General features: G+C 49.3%; 1 protein-coding gene across 6 annotated transcripts in view; it reads right to left on the bottom strand.

Annotated features, from left to right (window-relative positions):
• TGFBRAP1 (transforming growth factor beta receptor associated protein 1) overlaps positions 1-17,999 on the bottom strand; it is a 63,530-nt gene that overhangs the window by 7,248 nt on the left and 38,283 nt on the right. For all 6 annotated transcript variants that reach the window (XM_047853976.1, XM_047853981.1, XM_047853980.1 and 3 more), the window contains 6 exons: positions 10,532-10,614; positions 7,134-7,475; positions 5,352-5,409; positions 3,379-3,522; positions 1,305-1,448; positions 563-722 (listed from right to left, as the gene is read on the bottom strand). In XM_047853976.1, the coding sequence (XP_047709932.1) occupies positions 563-722; positions 1,305-1,448; positions 3,379-3,522; positions 5,352-5,409; positions 7,134-7,475; positions 10,532-10,614 (931 nt within the window). The remainder of the gene's footprint in view (positions 1-562; positions 723-1,304; positions 1,449-3,378; positions 3,523-5,351; positions 5,410-7,133; positions 7,476-10,531; positions 10,615-17,999) is intronic.

The raw sequence follows: 17,999 nt of genomic DNA, 5'->3' as shown, positions 1-17,999 counted from the left end.
CAATCTGAAAACTCTACTATGTCAAGCACATCGAGAATCTAGTTCATTCTACCAGGTGCAAGCACTATGCTGCTTTGTGGCACTTTACGCAACACAAAAACCGTGGGCTCTGCACCCCAAGGAAACGAAAACCAGGCTCCCATCCAAGACACCTGTGGCTCAGAGCTCACGGTTTGGAGCCTCGAGAAATCTGAGTGGGCTGCTGGGGGCGGTGCTAGCTGGCACAGCCTCGCCCAAACGCTGGTGCCATCAGAAGGAACTGAGAATCAAGCGGGCCAAAGAGGAATAAGGCAGTCTAGTGAAGGTAGGCTCGACAGATAAGCGGCCTTCCAACCCCCGCCCCTCCCCGCCACCGGCAGCTTTGTGTCCCTGGCTAAAGGGCCAACGTCCCTTTCTAGAAGGTGGAGGCCTGAGAGGCTTCGCCCCACCCTCCAAGACGGCTGACTTTGGGCCAGAAGAGGCCCAAGGAATCGCCCCATCAAAACGAGGAGCTATGGCAGAGCCTTCATCCGCGCCTGCCAAGGTGAGCAGGTCAAGGAGAGGCTGGCGGGATGCTGCTCACCTATCAGGAAGTGGACTCGGTACAAGTCAGACTTCTGGAGCAGGTGTCGCAGCTTCGCCTGAGTCTCCGTCGCTTCCGCACCCTTGCTGTTGGCGCCGGGCCTCTGCTGCAGCACCTCGTCCAGGTAGAGGAGCGCCAGGTGTGTGTGGTACTCTTCCTTCTGCGGGAGATGACGGCGTTGGCAGGCGGGAAGCCGGAGGGCTCCCAGCCAGCGGGCGCTCCCGACACCAGGCCTGCGCCCAGGCGAGCCGGGGCAGGGGCTCGAGGGCACTGAACGGGACATATTTGTTGGATCGGAAACATCTCAGAAACCGCCAATACGGGGAAGGCAGACTTAAACTCTGGAGCAAAATATAAAAGGGTCACTTCTCATCTGAGAAGGGCCACGGGATTTAGGCATTTCCCCAAAAGGTACGGCTCCTCTCATTTCCCTTGAGGACAGTAACAAAGAAGGAAAGGAGACAAAAAATAGGAGCTGGATGGATACAAGTTGGAGGGCAAAGAAAAGGCGACATGCCTCTCCTTCATTAGCCTCCGGGCCTCTAGATCATCCACGAGCACAGACTGAGCATCCGGGGAGCCAGGCATTTAAACTATTACGTTAGAACACTGAAAACATCTACATTTAAGATATTACATTAGAACCATCTGCCAACACGCTTTCCGGTCAAATTCTCTCTCTTAAGTTACTACTAGGACATGGCAGCCCTGCTCGTGGTAGTCCAAGTTCAAAAGCGCTCACCTGCAGTCTCCTGTCCATGACCAGATGTTCCAGATACTTAACAAGGGCTTTAGGGTATTTCTTAAGGCAAGTGATAATGCTGTCGGGATTAAAACTGTTCTGCTGTTCATCCAAAGGTCTCCTGGTGAAAACTTGAACTCCAACCTGAAAGGAGAATGGTAATTTAGCTATTTCCTTCTCCGGATGCCATCTTATGTTTAGTCTAATCGATGGACATTTATGTCTGGGGAAAATTGTTGTCAAAAACACGGAGATACGGCAACACAGTATGGGGTGGGGCACTGGCAAAGTCCAAAGAGCACGGCACAAAGACGGGAAACCTCATACACCTCATCGGAATTTCTCCTAAAAGGGTCAGAAATTAGGGGCGCCTGGGTGGCTCTGTTGGTTGAACGTCTGACTTCAGCTCAGGTCATGATCTCACAGTTCATGAGTTTGAGCCCCGCACTGGGCTCTGTGCTGACAGCTCGGAGCCTTGGAGCTGCTTCAGATCCTGTGTCTCCCTCTCTCTGCCCTACCCTACTTGCGCTCTGTCTCCCTCTCTCAAAAAAATAAACATTAAAAAAAAAAATTTAAAGGCGAGAAATTAAAGAATGAAACATTAATTAACCGGAGAGGCACCAACTCTGTAATATTAAGGCGATCTACAGACAAGGATGGTCACTTGCTGGCCAGTTAAGTGAAAGAACAAATACAGTACTGAACGTTCAGTAAACTCAGTTCTCTGCACACAGGGATCCACTATGTGGATCATCTATGTAGATCCAAGGCCCGTCCCTGAGCAAGTTTCCAGACGGCCTTCCTGTGCCTGTTGAATGGAGCTCCCTGTGGCAATTCCATCTTCAACAGAAATGCTAATGGGTCAGGTAGGCAAGTAAAGGCATGCTATACTTCTCCTGGGCATTCTATCACACACATGTGCACACACACACATGAGAAATACAGCACTGCTCTTCTGAGTGTGAAGTGAGTTCTATAAGCCTGGATTTGTGTCTGTGCTGTACCAACTATTTGACCTTGGGGAAGTTTCTAGAGCTGAGCTTTGCTCTCCTCGTAATTCCCCCTTGTGGCGTTGTTGTGGCATTTGAAAGAAATGATAGAGGTCGAGTGGCTGGCTCATCACCAGGCACACAGAATCCTGGGAATGACTTGCTGATACCATCTATTAGCACTGGGAGGAGCCCAAAGCTTTCAACCGTTTTGGATCCATGTTGCAGGTGTGCCTGAGTGTGTCAGGGTATGTTGTAGGTGTGTGTGCACAGAGGCCAAGTAAAGATGGAGTTAAGAGCACGTGAAGCCCATGGGCTCAGACCTCCCAGTTCAGAGAGTACCATGGAGAACATACCCCAGCTTGGATTTTTCAAAGGCAGATGTGACATGCAGAAAACTCTACGTTTAAGACGAAGGTCCCGAGTCAGGAAGCTAAGTTTCTCTCCTCCAAGGGGAACCAAGGAAATGTGTGTTTTTAACGGTGACGGCTGAGATGCTATCCCTTTTCCAGTCCTCCAGCGGCTTCACAGAGGAGTCCTGAGCTTATGCGCTACTGCCCCCACACCCTGCAGCCAGCAGGAGTTTCCTCGGGGTGCTTCCTCACTGCTGCCCTTCCTCAGCCTCCAAGATGGCAAGTCCTGCACAGGGCTCCCTCCTACCTCCAGAGCCACCATTGCCACGCCAGGGGGTGCGGCACAGAGACAGGACAAGGGTCTGCCTGGTGTGGCCCAGGCGGGGTACCACGCCCTGCAAGGCGACCATCTGATCCTGCACCAGCCCACAGAAATCAGAAGGGTCACACTTGGTCAGGCATGGGGGTTCACACACACGTTTTTCAGAAGATGCGAAGGAACCCTGGCCACGCTTTCTGCTTTTCTACAGAAGGGGCCTGCCCCACACTGATGTGCGGAACAGTGTATCTCAGAAGTGCTGAAATGCAGAACTTCCTAAGACTGGGCATTCCAAAGGCTCAAGATGAGCCATTAGAAGGGGAGGAACAACATGGACGGTTGTTGTTAAAATCAATCATTTAAAATCACTCCCCCCACCCCCCCCACCCCCAATGCATTTATGAAGCACAAACCTCCTCACTTTTCTGCAGGACCCAATCAGCGTACTTCCACACAAGTTCCTGGTCTAAGCTATAGGTAAGGAAATCAACGACATATTCGTATAGGTCTGAGCGAGTGGAGTCGTGAATGTCCCCGTTCACAATGTTCACCCATAACTGGAAAGGAGTAAAGAACAAAAAGAAACGGAAGGTTACATACCTTTCAGAATTACCTACGGAAGGGCACACGTTTACTTATTTGGCCTCTGGATCCTTTAAAGTAGTAGGACAAATTTTAAACTTTGAAGGCCTAAACGAATTTTAAGTTTTTCAGAGGAATAAAGCAATATATAAGACGGGGTCCCGGACATCAAGAAAATAAAGCACCAAATTCTTTTTCTTTCCTTTCTAATGAGATCATAGTAATACGAATAGTAAACACAATAGGTGGAAAGATGGAGATGTATTAAAAATGTTTCTTCATGAGATAAAACGATCACTGACAGCATTTTGATGCAGACGAAACTTACCTGCCTCCATCGGCGGGGCTGTTTCCACCCTCCCCACCACGGGGATCCTGGACTTGACGTCCTTTGTGGACCAGGAGGGTCAGACACTGTGCTTTCAAAAATACTGGTGATTCTGTCCCCTAGTGCTCTGTCTTGTGCACAGGGGCTCATGACAGCTGCTAATAATAAAAGTCCCTTGCTATTTCATCCAGAAACTTCCCTGCTGTGTAAACCAAAGCTTACTTTCGGAAACCCGGGATGAGGCTGCATCACAAGGGAGTGGAAGATATGACGGAGGCCCCTCAGCCTGTACCGCATCTCCTGGACCTCACCCACCTGCCCAGTGCGCCGTACTTCAGGACCACACCACCCGCAAGAGGCCCAAGAAGCAGGGCTGCTGGTGTAGACTGTACTTCTGATATTAGCATATGAACCTTTCTTATGGTCCCAGTTTCTTCCACACTGTATTCCTCAAACCAAATAACCTAATCAAACATACACGGAACGTGTCATTTTCTTCACAGTAGAGTTCTGCCATATATAAAGATTTATTTCGTATCACTTGGATTTTGCAAACCCCACTCTATAGCCCCGCTGTTATTATTAGACTGCCATCAAGCTATAATTCTTACAGCCATGTGTTTTACAATATAAAAACGTTATTCTTGACGCCCGAATCTACTCTTGGCCATTGGGTGTGTTGATAGAAACCTTTTTTTTTTTTTTTAACCTCATCTGCCATCAGGTTAATGACAGTGATTGCATGTGTAGCTTTGCCAAAGTCATAGGGCTGACGTTAGCCTGGGGACTACTGCCAATGTTCTCGGCCACTCTCAAAACAACAGAAAAAGAATGATACCAGTGCATACCAAGTGACAGAAGGGGAGAAGGTCTCCTGACAGTGTGAGATGACGTTTGTCACCAGGCGTGAGAGGCGAGACGAGACAGAGGAGACTAGGGATTGATGCTTTTTTATCTCAGGTGCAGTATCCCTGCCAGGGCCACCTGGAATCGTGGTTCAAATCCCTGTTCTACCATGGAGCAAGGCTATGACCCTGGGCCAGTGACTGGCCTTGATCAGCTTTAGTTCTGTCACAGGTGACATGGGGATAATGATTTACTCTCCCCACTGGCAACGGTTAGTGTCATTAATGGCGGAGGTTATAAATAAGCTGATATTCGCAGGCTTAGTTTTCGAATAAGGCAGTGGTGCCCCATGCCTTGTGGCTCAGTAAGAAGTCGTATTTTTAGTTCTTAAATTTTCAAAACTCAATCTTGAAAATGTCCTCGAAAGAGACGTAAAGATAAGGAAAAGAAAGCCCTTGGCTGACATTTGTCAAGGAGGTCACTTTCTGAAACAGTTATTGTTCTTATTCTGTAAAAAGGGGTGTAGACCGGGCAAAAGCAGCCTCCACCAACTTGGGAACCTCCTCCCCAGGTAACACGGAGCTAAACGACAGAGGTTTTTAAGTAATGCTGAAATGCTTTTGCACTAACCTGCACTGCCGCAGCGTCTTGGTTATTATAATGATAGAGCAGTCCAAGTGCAAAATACCTGAAAGGAGACACCGCGTTAAGTGCACCCTCTTCCGCCAGCGGCTGCGGGTGGCGCCCACCCAGCGACAGCCTCCCCGCGCCCCCCGACCCCCGCCCCTCACCCCGGTCCCTCGTATTCGTATTGAGTTCAACAACAAATTTCCAAGGACAAAAAGATCCTCATTTCTGTTTATTTACTTCGGGTGTGCAAACGTATGCCCCCTCAACTTCCAAAAAGGATCGTATTCAAGTCTAGCATAAGCTGAAAAATAAAACAATAATTGTGCTATGGAAAATCGTGTTTGGAATGGCTTCACAATTTCCTCAAATGTTAATACGATTCTGTATCTTTTCAGATAATCACCGTCAACCATCACAAGGTATTAAAAGAGTGGTCGGAAAGTGTGCCGTCTGAGCTATTACGGAAAGAAGGGGTAAGGAGTCTGAATACGAACGACAGCAATACGGGCCAAGAGCACCCAGCCACCGCGGAGGACAGCAGGGAGGGGGGGTGAGCCCTGGGAGAGGGCACCCAGGGTTCTAGGCCCTGAGCTTCAATTCAGGTTTCATGACTTAGGGCCTCCATGGCCTTGAGCAGGTGGACTGTCTCCACCACCCATTTTCTCCCTCGTGAGTGGAAAAGACTAGCAACGGCACTGACACTGCCCGGGTGGTGAGCCGTTCCAGCCTCCCGAGTTCCACTGGGGTGTCCTGCTCCCGGTCATCCCCCTCCCCAGCTGGGGACTGGAAGAAGCAAACACAGGGGGATGCTGGATTTCTTCCCTCCGAGAGCAAACTCGTAAGATAACGGACTATTCGCTGGTGCCCTCCTCTTTTCCTTAGCCTCTCAGGCAGTTACCCTGCCTGCTCTCTACCATTCCAAGTCACCACCATGAGGCATCAGTGTTATTTTCTGGTTCTGAAACAAAATAACGCCCTCCCATAGCGTGTTTGGGAAACTGAGGGAAAGTGCCAGGACGAGCGAACACCCACGCTGAGACCGATCACAAGCCCCGAGTTGTCTCCGGCATTTGAACGGGATCCAGCACTGCAACCCCTGTGGTTTCCGTGGGATTTCGTCAGTACTTCTGCTACTTCGAATACACAACAGAAACCACAGATAAAGCATCTTACTGCTTGCAGGACTCTAGGGATCATCCAACACTTTTGAAGAAAGCCCTCTCGCACCTGCCCAGAATGAAGATGACATGGGTCCTTCTTCCCACGTCAGTCACTACAATTAACCGCCCTTGTGCGTACGGCAAGGGGCAGCTGCCTACCATCTCGTGCTCATAATAAAAGCAGAGTTTTAAGCCATAAACTTTTACCAACAAGACCAAGTCCCCCTTTTTATTTATGCGGGTGTCTATCTATCTGTGCAATCCGGTCATCAATGACTCAAGTGTGCTGCTGATTTTACCAATACACACGTGGCGTCCTGCGTGGGTGAGTTCTATGTGCAACGCTACGGATATGAAGGCTAAGAATCACTTCCTTTACTAACTGGGCCTCTGACTGGCTGGGGTCAGTATCATTAAAGAACTGGTATGAGACCTAATGCCTTCCAAGACCCTTCCGGTTGGTCTGCAGACTGTGCCGGGGGGATCTACCCTGAGGGGCACTGGGCTGTCACCACGGTGTCACAGGGGTCCTGTGACGAGTCTCTGCTTCCCAACAGCCTCCCTGTGGTGGCGGAAAGGCCAGTGTGCGGCCCCTGGCCGCGTGTGGGGAGGGGACACTCACTTCTTGTGCTTCTCGAGCCAAGCAGCGCTGTCCGTCAGAAGACAGGAGTTCTCGGTGACCAGGAGGTCCAGCAGACTGTCGTGGTCGGCCTCCGCGTACAGCTTGAGCAAGGCCGTGTCGATGTCCTCTTTGTAGCCATTTGCGACCTCTGTGCTGCGGACTTCGTTCAGGTAGCTCATGAGGAAGCGCTTACACTTGGCCATCTTCTCCTGGTCCCCCTGGGTCAGCTGGTTCAGGTCTGCATACTCATGGAGAGGAGGGTGGGACCGTGTGAATGAGGAAGAGGTGGGCAACAGGAAGGGGTAGAGAGAGATCAGCTCCCGGACGTCAAGCTGGCCGCTTCTGCAATTACAGTGTCAAACTAAATGAAGCAAAAAGAGAGAGAGAGTACACATAGGCACACAAAACAACACGGGGAGGAGGGGGGCGTGCACGCCCGCACACATTAACGGGGAGCTGGATGTGTGGGGGAGCACGTCAGAGTGAGCGTCCGGATGCGCGAGCCCAGCAGAGCACTGCCGAGGGGAGTGCCACCACGCGATTCCGACAGCAGAGAGGGGACCACGGCAAGAGACACACACGCCCCCCTCCAGTGCCGGCATGCAACATCAAGACACCCGAGGCGGTCCCAACACCAAGGGAGCGCCGGACTCCCTGGAAACCGAGGCCAAGAAAGGAATGTGAAGGGAACACGTCACTGTCCGGTCAAAGGCGAAGTACAGTCCGACGTTTCTCCTGGCACAAACTATAACCAGGTGTGCTGCACGGTCCACAAAGAAGGGACTTTGCGAGAACATGACTTTCAACATCCCCTTCAGAGATCTTCTAACAGGAGCCGCGAGAGCATTTGTGAGGCCGCATCCGTGGTGACTCTCGACGGCCTCTCAGGGCATAAGATTAGGCTGCGGCTGCAATGGCCAGTGTGGTGTCCTACCCTCGGAAGGCCAGGGAGCCCATCTGGTGACATCCCACCTCAGCTTCACCACTGACCCTGTCCCCACCGCGCCTGCTCATCTTGTCCACAACAAGCCAGCGGTGGCATTACCGAGCTGCGGGCCTCAACCTTGGCCCAGAAGCAGCCCTACCTGTGGGGCCCCTCTTGCAGAAACAGACGCAGGGCCGCCAGACATGAATGGGAACCTCAGGTAGGGCCCGGGGTCTACACTTTCTGCGATGTTCGCTGCGTCCGCCTTCCTTCAAGCTGAGTCTCCTCCTCCCCAACTTCCGGCCTCTGGCCCTCCTTTCTTCCACTCCTGCCCTCTCCCCACTTCCTGCGGTTCTGGGCCTCTCCAGGATGAACGTCAGACCTCTGAGCTCGGCACTCAGGGCCCTTCCTAGCTGCTCCCGATGACCTTACAGCTTTGGCTTCCACTGTCCCTCTCATGTTCCGAGGCTTCAACGCCACCTCATCACCTCTCCAGTTTACACACTTCATGCCTCTCAGCCTTTCCTGCGTGTTCCCTCTGCCTAAAGCAACGGTCCTCCAGGGAAGCAGTTTTGCTCCCTGGGGAAGTTAGCAATGTCTGGAGATACTTTTGGTCACCACTGGAGGGTGCTATTGGCACGCAGTGGGTAGAGACCAGGGCTCCTCCAATGCACGAGAGCGCGCCCGTAACAAATTATCCAGCTCAAAAGGTCATGACTGCATGACTCCATTTGGGAAGCTTCTCACCATTTGAGATCCGGCCAAATCCCGATCCAAGCCCGTGCTCTGCACTCTCCCTCAGAGCACCTCCACCCATACCATGGAGCCGCACCTGCACTGCCCAATGGGCACACAGCCAGATTCCAGACTTGTATGGGCAGGCCGCAAAAGCCGGGTGCAGTCTTACCCTGCCGCTCTGGCTCTGGGGCTTGGGCCAAGTGCTGGCCTGACTGGACACAAGGACAGGCTGTGTAACATCTAGAGAAACAGACACAGAGCGTACGGACCCCCAGCGTGCCGACCATGATTGGCTGGCAGTTGGGGCTTCTAGCACTGAACTGAGAAGGAAGTCTGAAAACATGTCCCACACCAATAAGAAAAAAAAATTCACGTTATTAGCAACATCTGTCATGGACACAGGAAGGGAAAGTGGAGTCACGTCTGTCTTGAAGTGTCTTCCTCAAGTGTCAATTTCCTCGGCCACACTTGTCTTTTTTATTAATTTTTGAGAGAGAGAGAGAGAGCGCGCTAGCAGGGTCAGGCGGAGGGGCAGAGAGAGAGGGAGACAGAATCTGAAGCATATGCAGGCTCTGAGCTGTCAGCACAGAGCCCGACATGGGGCTCGAGCCTACGAACCAAACTGTGAGATCATGACCTGAGCCGAAGTTGGACACTTAACTGACTGAGCCACCAGGCACCCCTCGGCCACACTTTTGACAAAAACTGAGCAGCAGTCAATGTAAACCAGTAAGAGGCTGAAGCATGAAAGACAGGAACCTTCTATTAGTGACTGACAGGCCCTACACGAGTCTATTACAAAATCCACAAACTCTTCTATGAATATATTGTGACCATTCGCCCACTGTTGCAAATTAACCCAAGAAGAAAGATGTACCCGTGACCCAAGTGAGGAGGTTTTCGACACTGCAGGGACAAAGCAGGCAGGATGGAAAAGCGCCCAGGTCCAAAGGGACAAAGAATCTATTTAAGCCCCGAAGTGGCTGATCCTGCCAGGAACCGATGGTAACAGCACACAGATTTACGAAGTGTCAGCTACATTGGGCATCGTGATTCGCTGAGTGGTTCCTTCTTTACTCAGATACCTGCTCCTACAACCAAGCATGTGCCAGAGGAGGAGGTCGGAGCTGTGGCGGGTCTGATGCCTGACAAAACAGCGGTGCCCTGCTCTGGTTGTTACTTGGATGTGAAGGACCTCTTCCGGTGCTTAGCACACATTTTATCTTTTAGAAGGTTCCAGACTACACAGAATCTATTCTAGTTAGACATTTTGAAACGTATGTCCCGAGTTGTTCTTATGAACATTCTCCTCGTGAAGTCTTTGGAAGGAGTTTTCATGAGTCTTCCCAGAGCACCCGCTCTTTTCCTAAGCTCCCTGATTTCCTGTGAAATCTCCAAAGGAAAGGAAAAGTGGGCAACAGCATTTTCCTAGGAATTCTTCATGTTATTAAATTCACTCTTCAGGATTCCCTTCTCCTCTCTTCGTGGGATTATTAGGGGCACGCCCTCGTCAGCCTCTGCCCTCCTCAGGACACAGGGCAAGTAAACTGAGGCTAAGGGGTGGGGGCGAGGAACGACTGCTGGTGATGGCTGCTACTGTCAAGAAGCCTCACCACTTCCCCGTGAGGCACAAGCTAAGCGCGGCGACATCTCCCATCACGGCCACACAGTCTAGGTGAAGGTTTTGACCACAGAGAGACACACAGGAGGGCTTGCTACCAACACCTCAAATTACCTGAAGAGCTCTTTAGCTTCCAGAAACTGAAGTTGTGCGAACTGTATGAACCCCGCCTGCTGCAGAATCCTTCTGTACATTACCTGCAAGGAAAGACAGGTTTAATCTCTTAGATGTACCTTGAAACCAACGCGGTGGGGGGAAACTACCTTTCTAATCAGAACCCAAGCTAGATGAGCTAGATGCTCATTATTACACAGAAACTGGAAGTTATAAGGTAAAGAGAAAACATGGCATATATTAAATTGTTTTCAACACAGACGAAAATATGTGTGTGTGTGTGTGTGTGTGTGTGTGTGTGTGTGTGTGTGAGAGAGAGAGAGAGAGAGAGAGAGAGAGAATCACCCCTTTGTTCCTGAAATAAAATTGTTCTCTATTTGACCATTCTTCCTTCACCTTCCCCATGGATCTTTACTGTAAATCCCATTTCCTTCCCAAATGTGTTCTTTTATCTTCTGTTCTCCTCCTCCTTAGCTCACGGGGCTGCCGTGATCGCTTCTCCTTCTGGTTGCTCAGGAGGGTAATCAAGAGCTCCAGTGTCTCTGGCGGTCTGGGAGCAGCTCGCCCTGCTCCCATTGTTCTAGAGTTGACACTTCACTTCTGAGTATCCCCCAGGGCACAGGGCCAATGCCAATCAATAAATGGATAAATGAACCAGTTTTCCTACTAAGCTGCGGAAACACTGCACATTTCCCTCTCCTGGAGCTGTAAGACCCACAGTCACACACTACAGCCTGACAATTCCAGCCATCAAGGTGCCGGGTGATTTTTTATAATCCAGTACTACCCAGATTTCCTTGACCACTGAACTCCTTTGTTCTTGGAACATCCGGCAACAGCAAAGCACGCTAAAGGGAGCTGGCCTGTGTGTTTTAGTTCCACCGCTTCCACGTCTCTGTCCAACTTGGTCAGGGTTGGGGTTTGAAGCATCCTCTGTTTCAAGGTCACTTTGGACATACCTCTCTGCTCTTTTCTTACTGGTGCCATCCCACAGGCAGGCCGTCACCCCCTCACGAACAAAGACTCCAATTGTGTCTCAGACCCTGTGAGTTCAATGCCTCCCCCTTCCTACCACGGTGCTGTTATAGAAGCCACGAATTCCTTGGAGGCACGGCATATACATGATTCATCTTTGCAGCCCCATGCCCCAACACCTGCCATTCAGGAAGTGCTTCTGGATCTGAAGGGCTCTGTCCACCATACTCGTGAACCCTGAGGGAGGGACTCTTTGCTCAGAGATGTTAAGATCTCAGGGATCTTAAAAAGAGCCGGGATGTTAAAAGAGTAGATCTTTCTGATGCTAGAGCCCAATTCTTTCCACTCACGGAGTCGCCCAGGTACACGGCAGGCAGTTAGTGCTGTTACCCCCTGAAGAAGCGAGGAGCTGCAGATGGTCAGCACCTGGACGCTGCCACTCCTGTGCCCTCACAGCAGCTTTTCAAGGGGCTTTTGCTATAGTTTCGAAGAGTTTTCAAAAGTGTAACATTTCCTCCCTCTCCCCACAGAAGTTCCTTTAGAGAAGTCAGAAGAGGTAGGCTGCTTTTTCATCTTCTTACCACCTGCCTTTGTTTTTCCTCCCTGACACCAGCCATGTGTGGCCTAAAAACTGGCCTGTTCATGCCCCCCCCAACAGTAAGCGGCGGACAGGAGTGGGTCAAGGTCCTGTTGCATAGGGATGCCAGCTCCTCTGGAAGCAGAGGTAATAAAGACCATCCACTTAGCAGAAAGGATAAAAAGGACCCATCAACTGCAGCAGAAGAATTCTCGATCACACCCTGGCCTGTTGATGAGAAATCAGCCAAAAGACAATGGACTCCTCGTGGTTGCAGGACTCAAAGGTCAGCTATCTACTCTTTCCCTTCCTAGAGGGAGACGAAAACCACTTTTGTGAACACTCCCAATCTCCAAGAATCTGGGGTTATTCTCTGTAGTCTAGTCCGCAAATGCCACAGGTGGACTAAAGAACAGGCATGCAAAGAGGTCCCATCATCCCGAACACAAGCACACAGATGTGGAGCTGTGGATGGCGCACAGGACAGAAGCGTGAGGAAGCACAGCCGGCTCCGGGTGCTCTGAAAGCGACTGTCTCCTTTCCAGACCTCTCGCTGTGACTGACAGGTCCCCTGGCACTCTGCTCCGGTGATGCTGAACTACAGACCTGGGGCCTGGCTGGCCACCAGGGGACAGACCAGGAGGATGAAAGTCTGTTTATCTCCCCAACATCACAGCTAACTCAACGGTGGGATTTTCAGCTGTTTAACTTACTAATTTGTCCCCTGGAGTAAGGCAGCTGCCAGAAGTCCCAGGCCAAGAAAGTACATTAGCGAAACATATCTCTAAGCAGTGCCATTCAACACGGGCTCTGTGCAGAAAAGAAGCCCTCCTCCCGCCCCCCCCCCTCCCCCCGCCATAACCAGCCAGGTGTAGGAGGTCACATGTACTCTGAAACTGAGGTCAAAACCTATGTTTTGACTACGATATTTCTGAATTGAGATTTCTAGCTTTGGGTAACTACAAATTTTGTGAAACAGAAGATTCTATTCAATTCAGAAAGAGGCTTGTTTAAGGGCAGAAAAGCCCACTTCTAGGGTCAGGCTCGGCTCCCCCTCCCACCTCAAGTGCTCAGCACTTTGGCTTTGCCAGTGGGCTTATCTCCAGGAGAGCAGGGCCGACGGGCACAGCCCCTTCCTACCGAAAATGACCGCAGATCTGTTGGGGACTGCCAGGTGCACCCATTACAACCAGATACAAATGTGGAGGACAGCCTACTCTTGACATGAGACTACCCACTAATTAGGTTATAATGCTCTGTTAAGACCAAGAGGACTTGGGATATATGGTATATACGTATCATTCCTGTAACATGAGTACAGCCAACACTTAAACAAAAATTGGTATGAATGTTATACTTTTAACTGTATTCATATCTTTTCCTGTAATACATACTTCAGTGCTGGGTTTTTGGCTTTTTCAACTTATCTTAAAACTCTTCTTACTTAATTATTGCCTAAATAGAAACACCTTTCTCAAAATATATTAGGTGAAACAGTAGCCTGCCTAAGCTGCCAGGACATTCTCTCCTTATTCAAAAGGCAGGGGCGCCTGGGTGGCGCAGTTGGTTAAGCGTCCGACTTCAGCCAGGTCACCATCTCGCGGTCCGTGAGTTCGAGCCCCGCGTCGGGCTCTGGGCTGATGGCTCAGAGCCTAGAGCCTGCTTCCGATTCTGTGTCTCCCTCTCTCTCTGCCCCTCCCCCGTTCATGCTCTGTCTCTCTCTGTCCCAAAAATAAATAAACGTTGAAAAAAAAAATTAAAAAAAAAAAAAAAAAAGGCAATCCAAGGGCGCCCGGGTGGCTCAATCAGTTGAGCATCTGACTTCAGCTCAGGTCATGATCTCACACTCATGAGTTCGTTGGGCTCTGTGCTGACAGCTCAGAGCCTGGTGCCTGCTTCAAATTCTGTATCTCCCTCTCTCTCTGCATTCCCCCACTCACACTCTGTGTCTGTCTCTCTCAAAATAAATAAACATTAAAAAAAAAAAGGCAATCCATCCTGATTAAGCTTGGAAACAGATGTGTGTATGTGTGTATACATATATATGTGTGCGTGTGTGTGTGTAGTAAATGTTGATATGTAAAATATATACCTAATGTATACCTAATGTATACCTAACGTATACCTAATATACCTAATATGTACCTAATGTTGATATGTAAAATATATACCTAAAAAGGACTTACATGCCATATATATACACACATACATGCCCACACCTGCATATATAATACAAATACATAATGTATAAAATAACATACTTTACATATATCCCTTTTTGGGAATTCACAGAAAGACAATAATAAAAATATATGATATATGCCTACTTAGGGATCAAAATAGATATTAGTATAGTAAAAGCTCTGAGAAATCCTCCAGTTAAGAAACACCATTAAATACCTGGCTGGCTTGGTCTGGTGTAGGGATAAGAAAGGGAAAAGAAAGAAAGGAAGGAAGGAAGGAAGGAACCCAATTAATGTGAACTTGTAAAACAGAACCTCTTCCACCCCACACCCATCGCTGTCCCAGAGCAAGGGTCTGGAGAAAATGCAAACTGGAAACCCTGGTCCAGAAGGCAGCTGTGCAATGGATATGCATGCAGAGCAGGAAAAGTGGTCAGTTCCAAAGGTGGGGATGGCGGGGCCAGGGGGGCGGGGCAGTGAGGGCGGGGCCAGGGGGCGGGAGGCCTGAGGAACTCATCATGCATTAGGAAATCTACCCAAAGCACAGGTCCAAACCCTCGCGAAGGATACACTAAGAAATAATAAGGCTCTTTAGGAAGGAAAATGACGTTCTGGGGGCAAAAGCCGACTTGCTCGTCAATTTTTTCTTTCTTTAAACACATGCATGTATTTTTTTTCTGCTGTATATTTTAGGATTTACAATGTATGTGATACAGTCATATGGCTCAAATTTGAAAACATTCGAAGGGGCTTTCTGGAGAGTCTCCTTCCTACTGCAGCCCCCACCCAGCAGCTCCCCAGAGGTCATTGATGCTATCGATTTCTCGGGCAGCTACACAGAAACGTGTTAGGTATTTATGAGCAAACCCTTTCCCCCAATTTAGTAGTGCCATCTGTCTGCCCTGTGTTTAGACATCCTTCTGCCTCGACACACAAAGTGCCTGGTTCTCGTTCCTGGCTCTGTGGCACCCCAACAGCCCGCGCGACCCAACAACTCCTCCACTGGCAGCATCTGGTTGGTTGTTTTTTTGTTTTGTTTTGTTTTGAACAAACAATGTGAGAACGAAGTCTTCTACACTGGTTATTTTGCGTTTTTGTGATTAGATCCGTGGAATACCCCTCTAGGAGAACGGTACCATGTAACTTGGACAGATATCATCAAAGTGCCCTCCTGCAGAGGCCACTTCAATTCACATTCTCAGAAGTGATACATACGAGGGCCCAGTTCCGCACACCCTCAATGAGGGCTCATCAAACCCTCTGGTCTTTAACAATCTGAGTGAAAAATGCATTAGTGAACTTTTAATTTGCACATCTCCGTATGAGTGAGACAACACATCTTTTCATACATTTGTAAGACAGCTGATTTCATTTTCTAGGAAATATCCGTTCATACTCATTTTTCCATTGGGCTATTCATGTTTTTCTTATTTATATGTTGAAGGAGGTCCTGACATTTTAGAGAAACGAGCCTACCTTCTGTGCTTCAAACTGCAAATACTGCAAAAACTCGTGTTTTTCATTCATGTATAGTAGGCTTTGCCATGCAGAACATGTTTATGAGTGGATGTGCATGCATGTAAATTTATTAAATTTCAAAAAATCACTTTAGAATGTTCCAGAACCAAGGTATCTGGGAAGAGAGTGGCAAGGCTGTCCTTTTAACCTTGCAGCCTCTGCATAAAAACAGAACAATTACTTCATAGCAGCTCACAACAGCCAAAAGGTGGAGGCAACCCACGTGTCCACCAGTGGATGATGGATAAGTAAACTGCGGTACATATATACAATGGAACGTATGACTCAGCCTCAAAGGGGAAGGAAATTCTGACATGTAGGCACTATGCCATGGAAGAGCCTTGAGGACACCACGCTAAGTAAGCCCAGGCACAAAAGGACAAGTCCTGCATGACTCCACTTACACGAGGGGCGTGGGATGGCCACAATCATAGACACAGAAATCATGGAGTTGCCGCGGGGAGAGGGAGGGGGAGTTAGTGCTTAATGAGGACAGAGTTTCAGTTCTGTAAGAGGAGAAGATGTTCTGGAGATGCCTGGTGGTGACGGCTGCCCAACGTACCTAAGCCCACTGACCTGTAAACTTAAAACTGGTTAGGATGGTAATTTCTATGTTGACGTGTATTTTACCATGAGTTAAAAACAAACACACAAAAACAGCTGGGACAGCAAAACCAGAAACTCACTGACAACATTTATAACAGCACGGAGTGGCACACGGCGTACCCACAAACCCAAAAGCGCGAGCCGCTGCGGAGAAGTCACCACCCAACTACGGGAACTGGGTGGTGTTAGAAACTGTGGGGAGAAGCAGAGAGGAAAAGAGGCTGTGGGGCCACAGAAGCCAGAGTCCCCAAGCCACTATCAGGAACCACCGAAAGCCTGGCAGGCCATCTGCGGATGGCAGTGGAAGGGGCCATGGCCAGATCCAATGTGCCAGTAAGTGCCAACGATGAGAAACTGAGCTTTAAAGACAAGGAAAGACTTCTCTGGGCATTCGAGGCAAAGGACCAAGTCCCAGAAGGGAAAGGAATTCAGACTGTCACCCAATATTCGCCGATGCTTTATGCCGAAAAGTAATGGTGGAGTTCATTTCAGTTCCTCATTGAAAGATAGTGTGAGTCAAACGTTTTCTATCCAGCCTCGCTGGCCTGCAAGCATAAAGGCTGCAGGTGAACTGTTAACCAACATGCAGAGTCTCTGGGACGGTGTTCCCACGTGCTTATCCTGAGATATCTCCCGGAGGATCGATCGCTTCAAAACACCAGAAGACTGGAGAATCAGCAGCATGAAACGTGTTGGTGAGCGATTGGTACACACCTCCCCTCAACGAAGACAGATAAAGATACAGGAGACAGTAGACGGCTGTAGGCTTTGAAAGAGACAGTAGAGAAAATACGACCATCGAACATGAGGGGGAAATGGGGAGATGAAACCGAAGTGCAATATGCTCGCTGACCCGCTGGGAATAGAGGGATGCTACCTGAACACAGATGCTGGGGGAGAGAAGGGGAAGGTGCTAAGAGGTTACCAGCTATTTCCAAAAGCTGCTCAAAGTGGGCAACCAGCAGACAGCAGGAGCTCCCCCCAGCAAGAAAAAGAGAAAAGCAAAAGGCTTTTGTAAAGTAAATACTGTTACAGTCACCGTTAGAACAAAATTTGCAAGTTTCACACCAAAAGACAGGGAAGAATATAGCTTCCTTTAAATGGACTTCGGTTGATCTGACTTCTGAATTAGGGAAATATTTTACATAATTCTGAGACAAAATTAAATTTCCAAAAGCAATCCCTAGGAAACAAAAGGCAAATGGAACAAAGGGCCCTGGGCACATATATGAAAGATGTGGCGGCAATTGGAGGACAGGACCCTCCCAGGTGGCTCAGGCACAGTCACCTGACCACACAGCCTGGCGGGGGGGGGGGGGGGGGGGGGAGGGGGGAGGGGCCAGGGAAAGAAATAATGGTGGGACATAAGCACTTATGGGACAACTGGGGAAATGTCAATGTCGATGGGACATCGTTCCATAAAGGACTTTGTTATGACTTCAAGGAGTTCTGCAGACCGTGCAGTGTTTATATTTCAAAGGGGACATTTTGTCTCTTTTCTTTTTTCTTTTTTTTTTTTTTTTTTAACGTTTATTTATTTCTGAGACAGAGAGAGACAGAGCATGAACAGGGGAGGGGCAGAGAGAGAGAGGGACACAGAATCTGAAAC

Source organism: Prionailurus viverrinus, chromosome A3 (genome assembly GCF_022837055.1).
Source record: "Prionailurus viverrinus isolate Anna chromosome A3, UM_Priviv_1.0, whole genome shotgun sequence".
Classification (NCBI taxonomy): Eukaryota; Metazoa; Chordata; class Mammalia; order Carnivora; family Felidae; genus Prionailurus; species Prionailurus viverrinus.
Note: the sequence above shows the minus strand (reverse complement) of the source record. Positions and strands in the feature narration are given on the sequence as shown.